The sequence below is a fragment of the Neovison vison genome, chromosome 8 (genome assembly GCF_020171115.1).
Source record: "Neovison vison isolate M4711 chromosome 8, ASM_NN_V1, whole genome shotgun sequence".
NCBI classification, from domain to species: domain Eukaryota; kingdom Metazoa; phylum Chordata; class Mammalia; order Carnivora; family Mustelidae; genus Neogale; species Neogale vison.
Window position 1 is genome coordinate 57,335,814 of NC_058098.1, and position 15,312 is coordinate 57,351,125.

At 44.7% G+C, this 15,312-nt stretch overlaps 1 protein-coding gene across 1 annotated transcript in view; it reads right to left on the reverse strand.

The window, feature by feature from the left end:
• Positions 1-15,312, reverse strand: part of AFF3 (AF4/FMR2 family member 3) — a 536,398-nt gene that overhangs the window by 38,095 nt on the left and 482,991 nt on the right. Inside the window, exons 12-13 of the mRNA XM_044263667.1 lie at positions 10,799-10,985; positions 1,785-2,888 (exon numbers count right to left, since the gene is read on the reverse strand). Coding sequence (XP_044119602.1) covers positions 1,785-2,888; positions 10,799-10,985 — 1,291 coding nt within the window. The remainder of the gene's footprint in view (positions 1-1,784; positions 2,889-10,798; positions 10,986-15,312) is intronic.

A 15,312-nucleotide genomic window follows, 5' to 3' on the forward strand; every position in this document is an offset into this window, starting at 1 on the left:
CTTCTTGTGATCTCTCTCTCTGTCAAATAAATAAAATCTTTTAAAAAAATTAAAAAATAAAAACACAAAATCAGAGATAAAATGAATTTCAAGATGGCAACCTCAAGCTTTAAATTCCAAACATAGGGGTGCCTGGGTGGCTCAGTGGGTTAAGCCTCTGCCTTTGGCTCAGGTCATGATCTCAGGGTCCTGGGAGAGTCCCGCATTGGGCTCTCTGCTTGGCAGGGAGCCTGCTTCCTCCTCTCTCTCTCTGCCTGCCTCTCTACCTACTTGTGATCTCTCTCTGTCAAATAAATAAATAAAATCTTTTAAAAAAAAAAATTCCAGACATAGAGCCCTTCTGGCCAGGGGCTGGTGGGGAGAGTACTACACAGCTCTCAGACTAATGTTTTATTGGGAGAGCCCAAAGCCAGTCGTTCCGGGTTCCTTCCTGACTCTGCCCCTTATCACCTGTGGGAACCTAGGGCATGATGCTTTAGGATTTCTGAGCTTCAGTTTCCTCATCTGTAAAATGTATTATAAAAACCTTTGCCTCATTAAGTTGTAAGGACTGAATGATATAATAGGTCCAAAGTGCCTAGAGTAGCATCCCTCATGGGGACATCATAGGTATGTTAACTACTGTGAATGATTTTGTCCTCAATTTGGAACTATCCATGATAGTGAGATCTTTGGTTTGTCACCTGTGTGTGTTTTGCTGTGGCCCGAGTTACTTCAGAAGGTAACAGTAATGGGAGGGGACCGAACTCCTCAAAATCGGCTTTATGAGTAAGTTATTTCTGCCCTCAAAAGTCTGCAAACAGGGCGCCTGGGTGGCTCAGTGGGTTAAGCCGCTGCCTTCGGCTCAGGTCATGATCTCAGGGTCCTGGGATCGAGTCCCGCATCGGGCTCTCTGCTCAGCAGGGAGCCCGCTTCCTCCTCTCTCTCCCTCTGCCTGCCTCTCTACCTACTTGTGATCTCTCTCTGTCAAATAAATAAATAAAATCTTTAAAAAAAAAGTCTGCAAACATGGCAAATAGTGGGGGCTGCTTCCAGATGGAGAGCTGCCCCACCCCCCCAACCCCCAGCACTTGAGCCTCCTTTCTTACTCCCTGCCTTCCTGGTGCACCCTGTTGACCTTTTTAGTGCCATGTTATCCATGGCTCTGACTGCTCCATGCTCGTCCTCCTCAGGGCCTTGCTCCCAGTCCCTCTCCAACACAGAGTTTCTCCTTGGTCAAGGGTACTGGGAGCAGCAGCCACTGGTGTGGACGCTGCAGGCTAGTGCTCCCCTCCTTCAGCCTGTCCACCCCCCGCCTGGTGGCCGAGACTCCTGTTTCCTGCTTCACCCCAGTCACAGTCTTACACTCTTGTCAGGCTATTGGCTTTAGGTCTATGATTGATCACTGTCACCCTGTCCCTTCCAGCAAAGAGTGAGGGTCACCTTATATTTAGCTTTCTACTGGCCCCAGGATCCAGCTTGCCTCTGCACACTCTTGGTAAGGATTTCCCATATGCCTGCTTTACCATAGGGTTGGACAGGACTGAATTATCTATAACGACAAAATGGGACTATAAATGGTGCTTCTCCCATCAGGCAGCTCTAAGGATTTAGTGGAGTTAATCAATGTCAGGTACTTAAGCATGTGGCATTCAGGAAGTACTCGAGGAATGATGTTGAGTAAGGACACACATAAACTTACTGCCTGTCCAATGCAGACCAGTGTTCCCTGTGGGCTTCAACATTTCCCCACAACTTAAGGGAAAGCCCGCATCCCCTTGCCAGGACCTCAGCCCCAGGCCTACCTTGCGTTTCCTCTTGGATTTTGGCAAAGCCTTTTCGGCTGGAGTGTCAGATGGATGGCTTGCCTGTGTGCTCTCAGCATCCTTGGCTGCAGCAGCATTCAAGACCCCAGGCTCCTGGGGCAGGTGTTCTGGGATTCTGGACAGGAGGGTCAGGTCAATTTTGACCCAGAGAGACCTGACTTCATCACTATCCTTTAAGGGGGAGAGAAGTTCATTGCGCCCGAAAGGGACCAGTGTGTAGAACTGCTCCTCCAGCTCCTTGGCAATGTCACTGGTGGTCCTGGCGTTGATGGAGCCTACAGGGGCTCGGGGGCCGCCGCCACTGCTGATGCTGCCAGCTGCTTCCTTCAGCCTCTGGTCATTCCCAGAGGAGGTGGCGGCAGCAGCAGCGGCCACGGCCTGCGCTTTGGACAGAGGGTACTCCTCCTGCTCTGACTCCAGGTCCGAGTCTGAGGAGGAGGAGGAAGATGATGACTCTGTTTCTATGAACTCCTTGGATTTGGGGACAATCCTGCTCAGTCCCCGCGTGCGGCGCTTCTCACAGGTCACCGAGGAGCGCAGCTCCTTGCGGTGGCTCGTTCTGCTGTTGCCGCAGGGTCTGGTTTTGGTGGGCTCTGGAGGGATCACCACGCTCGCCCCCAGCGTGTCCGCGGCTGCGGGCTCCTCGGGCCGGTGGCAGTTGGTGCTGTCACCAGCGGAGGTCCTCTCGGTGCGCCTGGTGGGCTTCTTTCCTGCAGACCTCCGGGTGGGCACGGGCACACTCTCGGCGGGCGCGCCAGGCACAGCGGGCGGCTGGGCAGCTGCAGTCACAGCCACGGCCGCGGGAGGGGACTTCTGCTTCACTCCTTTACTCCCTGGGGCCTTGTTCGCTGTCCTTGGCCTCTGCTCCTCCTTGCAGGTGCTCTTGATGTCCTTCTCTCTCAGGCTGGTTTGGCAAACGTTGGGAAGTTTCCCACAGTCCGGCACTTCCTCTTTTGCTGGAGTGTAGTATTGATTGCTCTCTGGCCCGTGGCTTTCATTTTGGATCAGAATAGGCGGCTTGTGGGGATTAACTTTGTTTAGCCATTTATCCAGCTGCCACTTGTTAGAAGACGCTGGTTCAGCCTAAAAGCAGAATACCGGCAACAAACAAAACATCTTTTATTAGACTCACTTAAAAGAGGCTTGGCTGTTTTTAATCTTCATTTACTCCCCTAGGTGTATGAACAGGAAACCAATGGGTTGCAAGCAAAATGAATATGTAAGCAGTAAGTGTGTGTAGCGACCGCTGGCCTGGCACACAGGAGGCGGGGTGGCATCCCTTTTCTGTCCCAAGGCACTTATATGTCAGCGCAGTAGCATAAAGCCTATTTGGAAAAAATAAGGGGATATTCCTGTGCTTCATTAGAACCCATTTCCAGCACTTTTGATTGTTACACAATGTATATTTTTTATAATTATTCATATGTATATAAACTTGGGATTCTAGGAAAGTTAACTGGGAAATAGTATGAAGACCCTGAGTGTTAAAACATTCATTTTTTTGGTAAGACTGAAACATTTAGAAGAGATTAAAAGAGGGGACTAAGTAGAAACTATAATCACAAGCAATTAATATATAATTAATGTGGTAAAGGCAAGTAGGTTATGGCAATTTAACAGCAGAAGCAATAACTTTGGGGGGATGGCTTGTTTAGTGGCAGAGAAGGATTTCAAAAGGAGCTCTGTGTGCCACATATGCTTTGGTAGCTGGACTTGGTTAGTCCAAACTCAACCTGCTTCCATTCCACTTTGCTGGAAATGTTTCAGAAATGGAAACGACGATGGAAACTTTTCCTGCATGCAGTTTTGTTAACTTAGAGCAAATCATGGACACTCTAGGACACTAGAGGAAAAATCACGTTAGGACAAATCATGGACACTAGGTTTTACACTCTGCCCCATGGTTTGGTTCAGAGAGTCACGGAATGCCCTGAATCAGAGTGCTGTGTAGATGCATTTTTCTCAGAGAGAGGTCCACAAGTCTCTAGGGAATCTATGGCTCAGAAAAAGGTTAAGAATTGATGAGTTTACAGAGAGTAAGTGCCGTTGATTTCTAATACAAGTCCATTTTTCCAGCATCTGTGATTATTAATAGAAAAGAAGTATATTATACCCAACTTTTGTAGCAACATGGACGGGACTGGAAGAGATTATGCTGAGTGAAATAAGTCAAGCAGAGAGAGTCAATTATCATATGGTTTCACTTATTTGTGGAGCATAATAAATAGCATGGAGGACAAGGGGCGTTAGAGAGGAGTAGGGAATTTGGGTAAATTGGAAGGGGAGGTGAACCATGAGAGACTATGGACTCTGAAAAACAGTCTGAGGGGTTTGAAGTGGCGGGGGGTGGGAGGTTGGGGTACCAGGTGGTGGGTATTATAGAGGGCACGGCTTGCATGGAGCACTGGGTGTGGTGAAAAAATAATGAATACTGTTTTTTTCTGAAAATAAATAAATTGGAAAAAGAAAAAAAGTATATTGTAAGTGTAAAGCTTTAGGCAGAGTGTTTCCTATTTGTGACCATGCGTGACATGGGGAAAATACTTTGGCTATTTCAAGTGATGGATTTTTCCTTCCCTATGGCCTCCCACCCTCTGAATTTCTGGCATCTATTGTTTGAAAAGACTACTTTCCAGCTTAAAACAAAGAAGACATTGCTTACCTTTGCATTTAATCTGGATTGGTTAAAGTCCAGAGCAAGTCATGCTCCCTTGTAGGAGAAAACCCTCTTTTTTTTTTTAAAAGATTTTAAAAAATTTATTTATTCGACAGAGAGACACATAGAGAGAGGGAACACAAGCAGGGGGAGCAGGAGAGGGAGAAGCAGGCTTCCCATTGAGCAGGGAGCCTGATGTGGGCCTTGATCCCAGGACCCTGGGATCATGACCTGAGCAGAAGGCAGCTGCTTAATGACTGAGCCACCCAGGCGCCTGAAAACCCTTTTCTTAAAACATAATAATTTCCTAAAGCTTACTTTTATGTGTCAGAATTTGTTTTTCAACAGTGAGGTCCAGATTAAGAGAACCTGTGGCATAAGCCCTTGCAGTAAGGATCTGAGGGGAGTGGAACAGGCAGTCTGGGCCCTGGCTGGGGTTAGACATAGCTTTGGACATGGGAAGCTTCTGATGGGCCAGAGGGGCCTGGAGCCAAGATGAAGAGGACACAGAGTGTGGGCACCAAGCACTAGAGCTGTGCCAGGAATCACGGACAATCTGCTGTTTCCCCTGAAAGAGACAAAAACAACTGCACTTCAGAGAACACCAGCACTAGGTGTTCAGTGACTGGGAAGGACAAGCAACATTTCAGTGGAGGCCAGTTTAAGGATCTGGGGCCCTTCTCCCAGGGCAGGCAGTGAGGATGGAGAGGCCTCCCCCCAGGGACACAGGCATGGGAGGGGAAACGCTTATGGCCCCTGTGGGGAGTCTGTCCTTCTACTTGTCTTTCCTTTGTTTTTGTGTACCAAAAGGACCAGGGCAAGATGCAAAAAAAAAAAGTTATCATTTTGCACCTCTAAGTTTTTCTATGTAAAGTCTGACCTCGCTTTATTTTGGCTTTTCCAGAGGAAAGGAACACAGGAATCCCAAGAGCATACCCAGTCCATACTGCAATGGGAGATGCATGCAATAGAGAAAGCAGGACAACAGGACACAAACAGCTTTGCTGCCAGGGGGAAGCTCTCACTGGGATTAGCTGAGTGTGGCTGAAAGTGAATGGTGGCAAACAATTTATAGCTTCTGGTAGTGTCTCCTCCCTGCCCCATTTAGCTCCAAACGTGACCACAGGCACGTTAATGACTTGTGTGCATCAGCTGCCCTAGTGTAATAGGACACGGTCAGTATGAATGGATGCTGAAGGGGCTTCTTGTAGAAAGGGGCCACATTTGGGGAGAGGGTGCAAACATTTATGGCAAAGCAGGCACTCACACTGGCCCTGCCACCACATTTAACACTAGTTTGCCCTCACCCCCACCACCGTGGGCCTTCCAGAGTTCAGGTCTTAGGTGAGAGAACACAGACAAATGCCTGTAGCCAAAAATGCAGCTGCATACATGGAGATTTGCACTAAAACTCTCTGATGGGAGCACTGACAGTAAAGGGGAAAATTTAATAGATTTAGTATGGGCCCATTGCCTGGTATGCTTTAGGATCATGTCATTTTTTTCCACACTTCACAGCTAAAAAGAATCAGTCTAAAGTACCATTTTCAACACATCACTAAATCACACTCCCTTTCTTAAGGACCTACAATGACCTCCTATTGCCTCTCAAAGGAAATCCAAATGCCTTGGACTGGTTTTCAAGAGCATCCTTCATCTTACAGTCATCTTTCATGGCTGAACACATGGCTGTGCACTCCACTTTACAGATATCATCTAACTTAATCCATACAGATAAGAAATACTATTTTTCCCAATTTGTAGATGAGGCTCAGAGAAGTTTAGTGACATGTCCAAAACTGCAGAGCTACCAGGCACTACCAAGGCTAAACCCATATCTGTCTAAGACCATATCTTAGCTTCCGAGATCAGATGAGATCGGGCGCATTCAGGGTGGTATGGCCGTAGACCATATCTAAGTTTAAAGACCAGATTCTCATAGCAGAATGCTTAAACTTGTTGAATCACTACGTCATACACTGAAACTAATGTAACATTGTGTGTCACCTACACTCAAATAAAATCAATAAAAAAAATAAAAATCAGATTCTCAACCCTGCTGCTTTGCCTAATCTCCCATTTCTCACTGACTTAGCCTCATGAAAGGGGGGCCTCATTCCTTTGAGAAATGTTGGTCTTCAACCTAAAATGACAGAATTAGATCTAATTTTGGAGAACACCACTGACTCTCCAAACAATTCCTGTTGGCCTCTATGATCCTCAACTGCATAGCCTTTTTTTTTTAAACTGCATAGTCTTGTGACGTTCATATTCATTTCACATGTATACATCTTGGGTCTTCAACAAAGCCAAACATTTCTTTCTGGGGAGGCCAGGACTCTGTTTCTTTGTATGGCTTGCAGTGTCTGTAATAGGGTAGGGAGACTCTGCTGCTACTAAGAACAATTTAGAACAGGCTTTTGCTCAAATTATTATCATTTATTCCTCAGAACAGCTTTACAGATTAGGCAGGACAGGACTATCCACCATTTTGGGGCTGAGGCAATTGCGGCCATGGAGGCTTAAATGGTGAGGAGCTAAGTGCAGCAGAGGAGGGAAAACTCAGGGCTTGGGGCTGTCGTTCATTGGTATGCTGCTGGCTGTGGTGGACTTCCTCAGGGTTTCCGCCTGGTGTTGTCCATTTGCTTGCTGGCTGCTTTGTATCTTCAGCCTCGACTCTCCTCCCTGATTAATCTTCCCCTCCTTCTGATTCACACACAAGCTCTCCACCATGGACTTGAGTCTCTGCTTTGTCCACATCCTTCATAGCACCCATGCCCATGTACCCCACAGATGCCTAATTAAGGAGAAGCCTGTTTAATTAGTGAGTGAACTGCATCACATTTTTATGCTTATTTTCAAGAACGGTTTAGGGCCCCATATTCCAAAATGTGCATTTGGCTCATACTTTACATGAAGAAAATTTCCATGGTTAGGTAAGTTTGGGAAATGCCGCAATGGAGAATAGTTCAGTTTACATGAGCAATAGGAAGGGCTGGGTGATTCCCTAAGGAGACGGATTAAACTGACTTTATCCTGACGCCTCTCAAAATCATGGGACCAGGCTCTCTTTTTCCCACACAGCATCTTGGGGACCACTGATCTAGGGAGCTCTGTGTGCTCTTATGTGTGTGCTAGCTGAGGGGGAAGGTGCTGCCCTCTGGAATGCTCTGAGAGGAAAGGATGTACCACGCCATGAAAGAAGACAAAACTCCAGTGAAGAAAACTAGCCTGAGAACAAGTAAGCAACTGTCAGACCATAGAGAGGGGATCTGTAGTGACAGAAGCAGATTATGGTGGCTATTTCATGCTGGTGGCAGCTAGGACATTACCTATGGTGATTCATGTAAAATGCAGTGGCTTTCTACAACCACAGCCATGAAGAACAGTTCAGCTGGGCCCAGTGGGTTTCCAGTGCTGGCACACTAAAGGGGAGCACGCAGGTGCCTTGGAACATCATGAGCGCCTCCTTCTACTCCCGTAGTGGAATGGAAGTGTGTGGATATCACAGAGTCCCATTGTCTCGTGGGGTTCAGGAAAATGAGTCTCACTGCTCTCCTTAAGATGACCGGGGGAGATGTAAAGGAGAAGGGAGTCAGGGTAATTGGAGGGGGAGATGGACCATGAGAGACTGTGGAACAATCTGAGGGTTTTGGAGGGGCAGGGGGTGGGAGGTTGGGTGGGAGGTTGGGTGGGAGGTGAGCCTGGTGGTGGGTATTATGGAGGGCACGTATTGCATGGAGCACTGGGTATGGTGCATAAACAATTCTGGAACACTGAAAAGAAATTGAAATAAATAAATAAATAATTAATTAATTTAAAAAAAAAAAAAAAAAAAAAAAGATGACCGGGGCCAGCTCAGTCCAGGAAGAGAGAGACACTGGGGAGGGTCGGTCACATAATGCTACTTCATGTCTTCGCAATTTTCATTCCGCAAACACATTTTATTTCTCAAGTGTGAATGTCTGTATTAATGTTGGGAGAAGTGTTAAAAGTAACCTTACTTTTACTCCAACTGATACATTCCATTCCAGTGGAAGAAGTACCATGTAGCATGGCTAATACATTACTTGTCACTTCTGCATTCCCTCTGCCCAGAGCAGCAAGAATTGGAAACTCCGTGGCTTCAGGCAACTTAAATTTCTTCACCAGCTTTACTAGACTTACACTCCCTCTCCTTGGCGAAAGGCCTCTGAGAGCTGCTGGAGGTTCCCTAGACAAGAGCTTCCTTTCATCACCAAGGAGTTCAAGTCTTTGTAATTATCTCAATGACATTTAGAAAGAATGTGCTTCAAGCACTTTTTAACTGTACTTCTCTTGGACTAGGTTTAGCCAGTAGCTCCAGGATTTACATTTCAGCATGAAAATAAGACTTAACATTCATAAATTTAACCTTCAAAGTCACAAAGATACTGGAGGAGGGGAAGGGTTATTCATGGACACTAATACTTTTTAAGCACCTCTACTGGCCCCCTTGGCTCTTGCGATATCTCTGGTACCCAGTTATTTCTTATAACTAAATATTCTGGAGTTTCTCAACAAATTATAGCATAAAGTTGGCTTTGAAGAAGCCTGTTTAACGCCTGTATTTTTTTGTTTCAAATTCTTCCCATTAGAATGTCAGTTCTTTGAAGACGGGGACATTTTCTGTCAGAAAATTGGTGTATTCCAAGGCCAAGCAGTAAGTCTGTGGCAGATGCTTGGTAAATATTTGTTAATGAATACTAAATGAGTGAATGAATGAAATTATAAAGAAGGAATAATAATTTAGTTTCTGGGAAAGTCAGGGTTATATCACCGTTACAGATTAATGTTGCTAAGGACCTTCCCCTTATATTGGTAGACAGAAATAGAAGGATGGCGTAGGAGGAGACTGAGCATCATGGAAAGGAGAGAAAATGGAAGAAAGAGATGGCGGATTTGGGGATGAATGGAGAGCTCTCAGTGCAAAGCAAAAAGGTGCTGACAAAGGAATGAACAGTGTGGAGAAATTCTCAGTACTTCTGCAAAAAGCCTCAGTCTCCTGGTAGGGGACTGGAAGGGGAAATACCTGAGGGAACTTAAGAGCCAGTCTCTGCACTGCAGATAAAAACACAATTGCTTTAGGGTGTGACGATGTCCTGAGGCACAAGTATCAAGCTGAAACCTTAGACTGTATAGCCCCTTAAGGTTGTTCTGCTCCTCTCTCACTGCCAAGGTTTGCAAAAGAGCCTTCGGTTTTATTTATTTATTTAGTTAAAGATTTTATTTATTTATTTGGCAGAGAAAGTGCACAAGCTGGGGGAGCAGCACGCAGAGGGAGAAGCAGGCTCTCCACTGAGCAGAGAGCCTGATGTGGGGCTTGATCCCAGACAAAGGCAGATGCTTAACCAAGTAAGCCACCCATGTACCCCAGTGGCTTCAACTTTATTTCAGAACCTATTTAGAAATTTTGGCCCCAAACTGGTACAAAGGCTTGTAGGCCAAAAATGTAAATCTTGTGATCCACGGTAATGTCAAATGTTTATATATCCAAGAAGCAACCGTATTTTATGCCCTCTTTAGCAATCAATGTCTGGCAATCACAGAACCAGGGACTTGAGAAGTTTGTTTTCAACCCTCTCCCACGAACCTCCTTGTGCTGAATTACTATTTGATTTCCCCTTTTCCCCTTTAAAGTAGAAACAGCAATGGTTTTTATTGGTACCTTATAATGCCTTTATATGAGGCACCTAAATCTTCCACATAGATACTCATCAAGGCTATAAAAGGTTTCATTATTATTTGTAGGTTGATGCTAATTTTTCTTTTTATATTTTCACAAAGAAAACACAGTTAACAAGCTTTTATTAATATTTATAGCCCAAGTTCTTCTAATCCATGACAAACTGCAAAAAGGTAGGACTCTAACCATGTCTAATCCATAAAACTCCTTTCCCCCTGATTTATGGGTGCCCACACTTCCCAGGGGCTGAACTGCCCTGTCTAGTTATTGCCTCCACTAACCCTTAGGGAGACTGGATCCAGAGGTTATTTCCAGGTGATGATGTGTACAGCATACTTGGAAATTTCTGGAAGTTAACCCAGAGATTTTTGGACAATGAAAGATGAAGTTTCTGTACTTCAAAGGGAGCTCTGCTAGGAGAACGGTGAGGAGATGGCAGAGTGGTAAAATGATGAGTCCAAACAAACCCTAACTGGCTGCCAAGTGGTGGTGGCCTCCAGGCCAGTCCTGCTTTGGAGCTCAGGGAGATGGGGAGTGGGGGAGGGGACAGGTGTGAGAACTAGACTCCAGGGATTTACTGCGCTCACCTTGGAGAGCTAAGAAGCAAGGCTGGGAGGGGGAGGCTCTTCTTACCTCGGGGCTGGAGTAGTGGGGAGGCTTGCTGCCCTCACTCTCGCTGGAACTGCTCTCAGTCTCCGAGTCAGATCCAGAGCTGCTCTCCGAGTCACTGGATGAGCTGCTGCCGCTGCTGCTGCTGCCGCTGCTGCTGCCCTTGCTGGAAGGCACGGAGGCTCTGCAGTTGGCCTGCTGGACCACGGCGCTGCCAGCCCGCGAGGCCCCCCAGGAAGGAGAGGGAAGGAAAGCCAAGTGAGCAAACACAAAACACCATGGAGCAAGCTGTCATTCGACCAAAGGAGAGAAGAGGTGCCTAGGGGTCTGCCCATCTGTCAACCATCACCTGGAACCTGAAGAATAGTCATCAGGTCACAGGCATCCTAATGGTTAAAAAAGAAAAAAAAAATGTGTATATAAATCAAATTGGGAATGAAAGCTGGTACCCCTTGGTAGTAAGGTAGTCATTTTTGAAGGGAGGGTGGTGTCATTTCAGAATGAATGTTTCTGGGAACGGCTTTGCTAATGCACCCCTAATCCGATCAGCTACAAAAAGGCAAGGAAATCCAAAATGCTTGAAATATTTTGTGAAGACTGGAAATGTCTGTTTGCTTTATTTTAGGAAGTGGGCTGTGAGGAAGGACACAGCATTCTGCTCTGTGCTTTCATGGCCTGCTGAAAGGTTCTGGAGCCTGTGGGATCATCAAAGTTACAGCCCTGCTTCCTACCTCTTCCTGCCCAGGGAGTTGAATGCTGGAGTGTTTGCAGGAGCTGGCTTGCTGTATAAGCAGTAACTTTCCTTTGAGCTCTTTGTTAAATAACTGAAGATCCATCCTTTACACAGTTTTATATATTCCAGACTTTAAAATTTAACCCCAGTACAGTGGCTTATAGTAACAGCATTTCAAATGTTCAAATGTTTCACATGTTCAAACCCTTGACATTCATATCCATGCTGAAAATTTGCCAGAAATCATTATATACTCAAAGATAACAGAAAAAATGGACACATTCTAATTAATTAACCACAAAATGGACACATCTAATTAATTAACCACAAAAATTCAGATGGAATACACCAACTCTTAGTTCAAGTCAAAAAGAAAGTTTTGGGACTCACATAATACTCAACATCTTCAGAGTCCTTTATTAACTGTGTTGCAACATGCATGAATCTGTTCTTTTGAGGTCAAATTCTGAACCCAGAAAATGCAGTGATCACTTTTTAATGTTGAGTCAGCAAATATCTGCTTGCCTCTTCCCGCTGTGACTACTGCTTCATCAGGACTGGATGTTAGTGAAGGCCAGGGGTGGGGGGAGCCTGTCAGGGTTTATGGCCGTAAGCGCAAAGCAGTCTGGACAAGGTGAACGACCCTTTCACCTACCCCTTAAATCTTTGACAAGTGTTTTGCCTAAGGACAGATTCTCATAAATCCTCAGTGTAGGGTCAGGGAGGGGGGTTAATATTCACTGGAGACTTGCTTCTCCCAGAAGAATGACAAGACAAGAAACTATCTCCAGAGAGTGGGGTCATTAAAAAAAAACAACCCCCCCCAAAAAAAAACACAACAAAAAAACCCTATTAGATTCGGACCAAATACAAACATCTGAGATCCATAAGAGTTTGTCAGTAAACCCCCAAAACACTGGATGTAAAAACTCCAAACAGCCAAACAACACCCCCCCAAATAACCCCAAACCCTAAGCCCCCAAAATGCAAAGCAATGTATGGTGGAGGAAACAGATATGTCTCCTTGCCATACTCTGGAGTGACATTTGCCAAAGACAGGGAAATGAGGATGAATAAAGAGTATTTTGATGGATTTTATATGATAGTCAAAGGCTTTGATCACTGAGCAGTACCTTCCACTTGCTTTAATTCAAGCAAGAAAGGACATGTGATACTGGTGCTGTGTGTACCTGGGTATTGTGTATGCAGCAGAAACAGCAATGTGTGTGCAGTCCCCTGAGGCTTGCACCACAAAGTGACTGAGTGTCTTTTGAAAAGTGCCACTTTAATTTCTGTGAAAATGTCCATTAAACAGTTACCACGCTGCCTTCCTTTTATGACTGCTGTCCTCTAGTAATGAGACATACTGGCCCAAGGAGAGAGAATCTCTGATCTGAATTAGATTGGCAGAAAAGCCTTATACTTTCATGTTTTCCTTCCTTAAATTAGGAAATTCCCTTAAAATGACAGTTTTACTGGTATAACTATTATTTGTTTTTAAAACAACTGAGACAGCCAAGAATTTTAGGATTTTCTTTGTGGTTTGGTTGTAAGGGCTGTGAGGCTGACCATGCTTCTGGGGGCAAGGTTGAATATATTTGTGTTTCAATGGTCTGGGAGGGAATATGTCACCAGAAACAATCCATGTCAAGGATGGGACCAAGGTAAGACTGTTGTAGCTCCAGTCGTGGGATCGAGGTAATTATCCCAACCTCCATGAAAGCTGCTCTGGTAACTCATCTTGAGGCTGATCTTTGGGGGACACTGAGCCATTCCAGCCTCGGCATAGCGGATGTTGTTGCCATGAGGGTGGGCAGCTGCTTTGCTGCCATGGGCCTCTGCAGCAGGGAGGGGAGGGTGGCAGGATAGGTGAGGAAGCTGGGGTATGATCATCACTACCGACTAGTACTAACTGAAGGATGAGATTGGTTAAACCAGGAGGGCTCTGGGGAGTCAAGGAAATCAAGAAGATGAACAAAGATGTATTAGAAAGACCTTCTGGAAAGAAGACTTTAGATTCATATATTTCCTTGTAGACTAAGTACATTGGTGTGCCAACCTGTCATGTTTTCATGCCGAAGATATTAAAAAAAAATTCACTTAGTTAAAAATTACCTTTTTCCTATATGGTAACACAGATTAGTTGAGATGATGACACAGTCTTAGACAATTTTTAGGAGAATTTTTGGACCCTATGCTATTTCAGGAACACGGTGGCATGGAGTTTGCAGTTGTGACAACACTATTGAGATAATGGAGTAAAAGTCTTTCTGTCATCAAACTTAGCACCGTGCCTGGGACATAACGGGCATTTGCATGTGACTGCTGAATGGAAAATCAATACAGGGGCGGCTGGGTGGCCCAGTGGGTTAAGCCGCTGCCTTCGGCTCAGGTCATGATCTCAGGGTCCTGGGATCGAGTCCCGCATCGGGCTCTCTGCTCGGCGGGGAGCCTGCTTCCCTCTCTCTCTCTCTCTGCTTACCTGTGATCTCTCTCTGTCAAATAAATAAATAAAATATTTTTTAAAAAAAGAAAATCAATACAGACAATCTATTACTGGGCTAACGAGTTTTTTGAAACAAAGGATTTAACCTTTCAGAAGGTTTATAATCTCTCTTCTCCAATAAATTTAAGGGGACTTCAGCACCTCTTGTGATCTTCCAATTTTAACACTTCTTCCTTTCAGAGAAACCATCTCTTAGATGGTTTATTTACTTTTTTGTATTTTGACTTCATGCAATGTTTTGCTGGTTTCGTGAGAGGTCAAGACCAAATACACCTGTGGGGGAGTCTTGGGTTTATTCTAAACGATCTGCTTGCTGTGTTCCCTCCTTTGCCTTCGGTGACACATTCCTTTCAGAATCTGGTCTGGGCGAATTCTGAATACAGACAGTAAAAGAAAAGATTTGGAACCTAAATGACAAATCCTGGATCTCTCAGTCAAAGGTGCTCATGCCTGCCCAGTGTATTGTGAGGCCTGGATAAATACCCAAAGTTGTCCACAAGCTTTCAGCTCACAAGTAACTTGGAGGCAGGCTCTCTGCCTGGTTGGCACTCTGTGGACAGCTGTGATGCCCAGCAGGGGCCTCACTTCCTGTGGCCATTCCACTCATAATGGCCAGATGATATTTTAGAAGGTACGACAGTATCTTCTCATTCAACACTCAGTATTGATTTCCAAATGCTCAATTTCCAAAGTGTGATTAGTGCTCTGGCAACAGTGTTCCTTTTTTGATAGCATCTTTGTTGATACTAATTGATCTGAATTATGTGAAATGAAAATGGTAAAAGATTGTGCAAGGAGGTTATCTGTTGCTGAAATAGTCTTCAAAAGCACAAAACTGATAGGACTGTTGGTCCTGCAGATATGTTTTTGTTTCCTCTGCTATAGCACCAGGAACGAATCTTCTGTTAAACATGGCTTTTTGAAGATCTTCAGCGTCTGGCCTCAATCAACCTCCATCTTCACCTCAGTGGGTCTAGCTAAAAGTCAGCTATAAATAACAAATTTCTCCTATTTTTGACAATCTCTAAAATGTTTTAGAATTATATATATCTATAATTATATCTATCATTATATATATCTGTAATTATATTATAGGTATTATATGTATGTGAGCATGTATATATATGTATATATATTTAAACTCACTCTATTTAAACTTAAAAACCAAAGACAGTTTACCTATTTCACCCTCCCATCCCCTACCTCTGGCAACCACAAGAATAGAAAAGAATTATAATAAATAAAAAGAGAATTATATTTTTATTTACCTTCAGTGTTTTTGAATTCATCTCTTCGTAC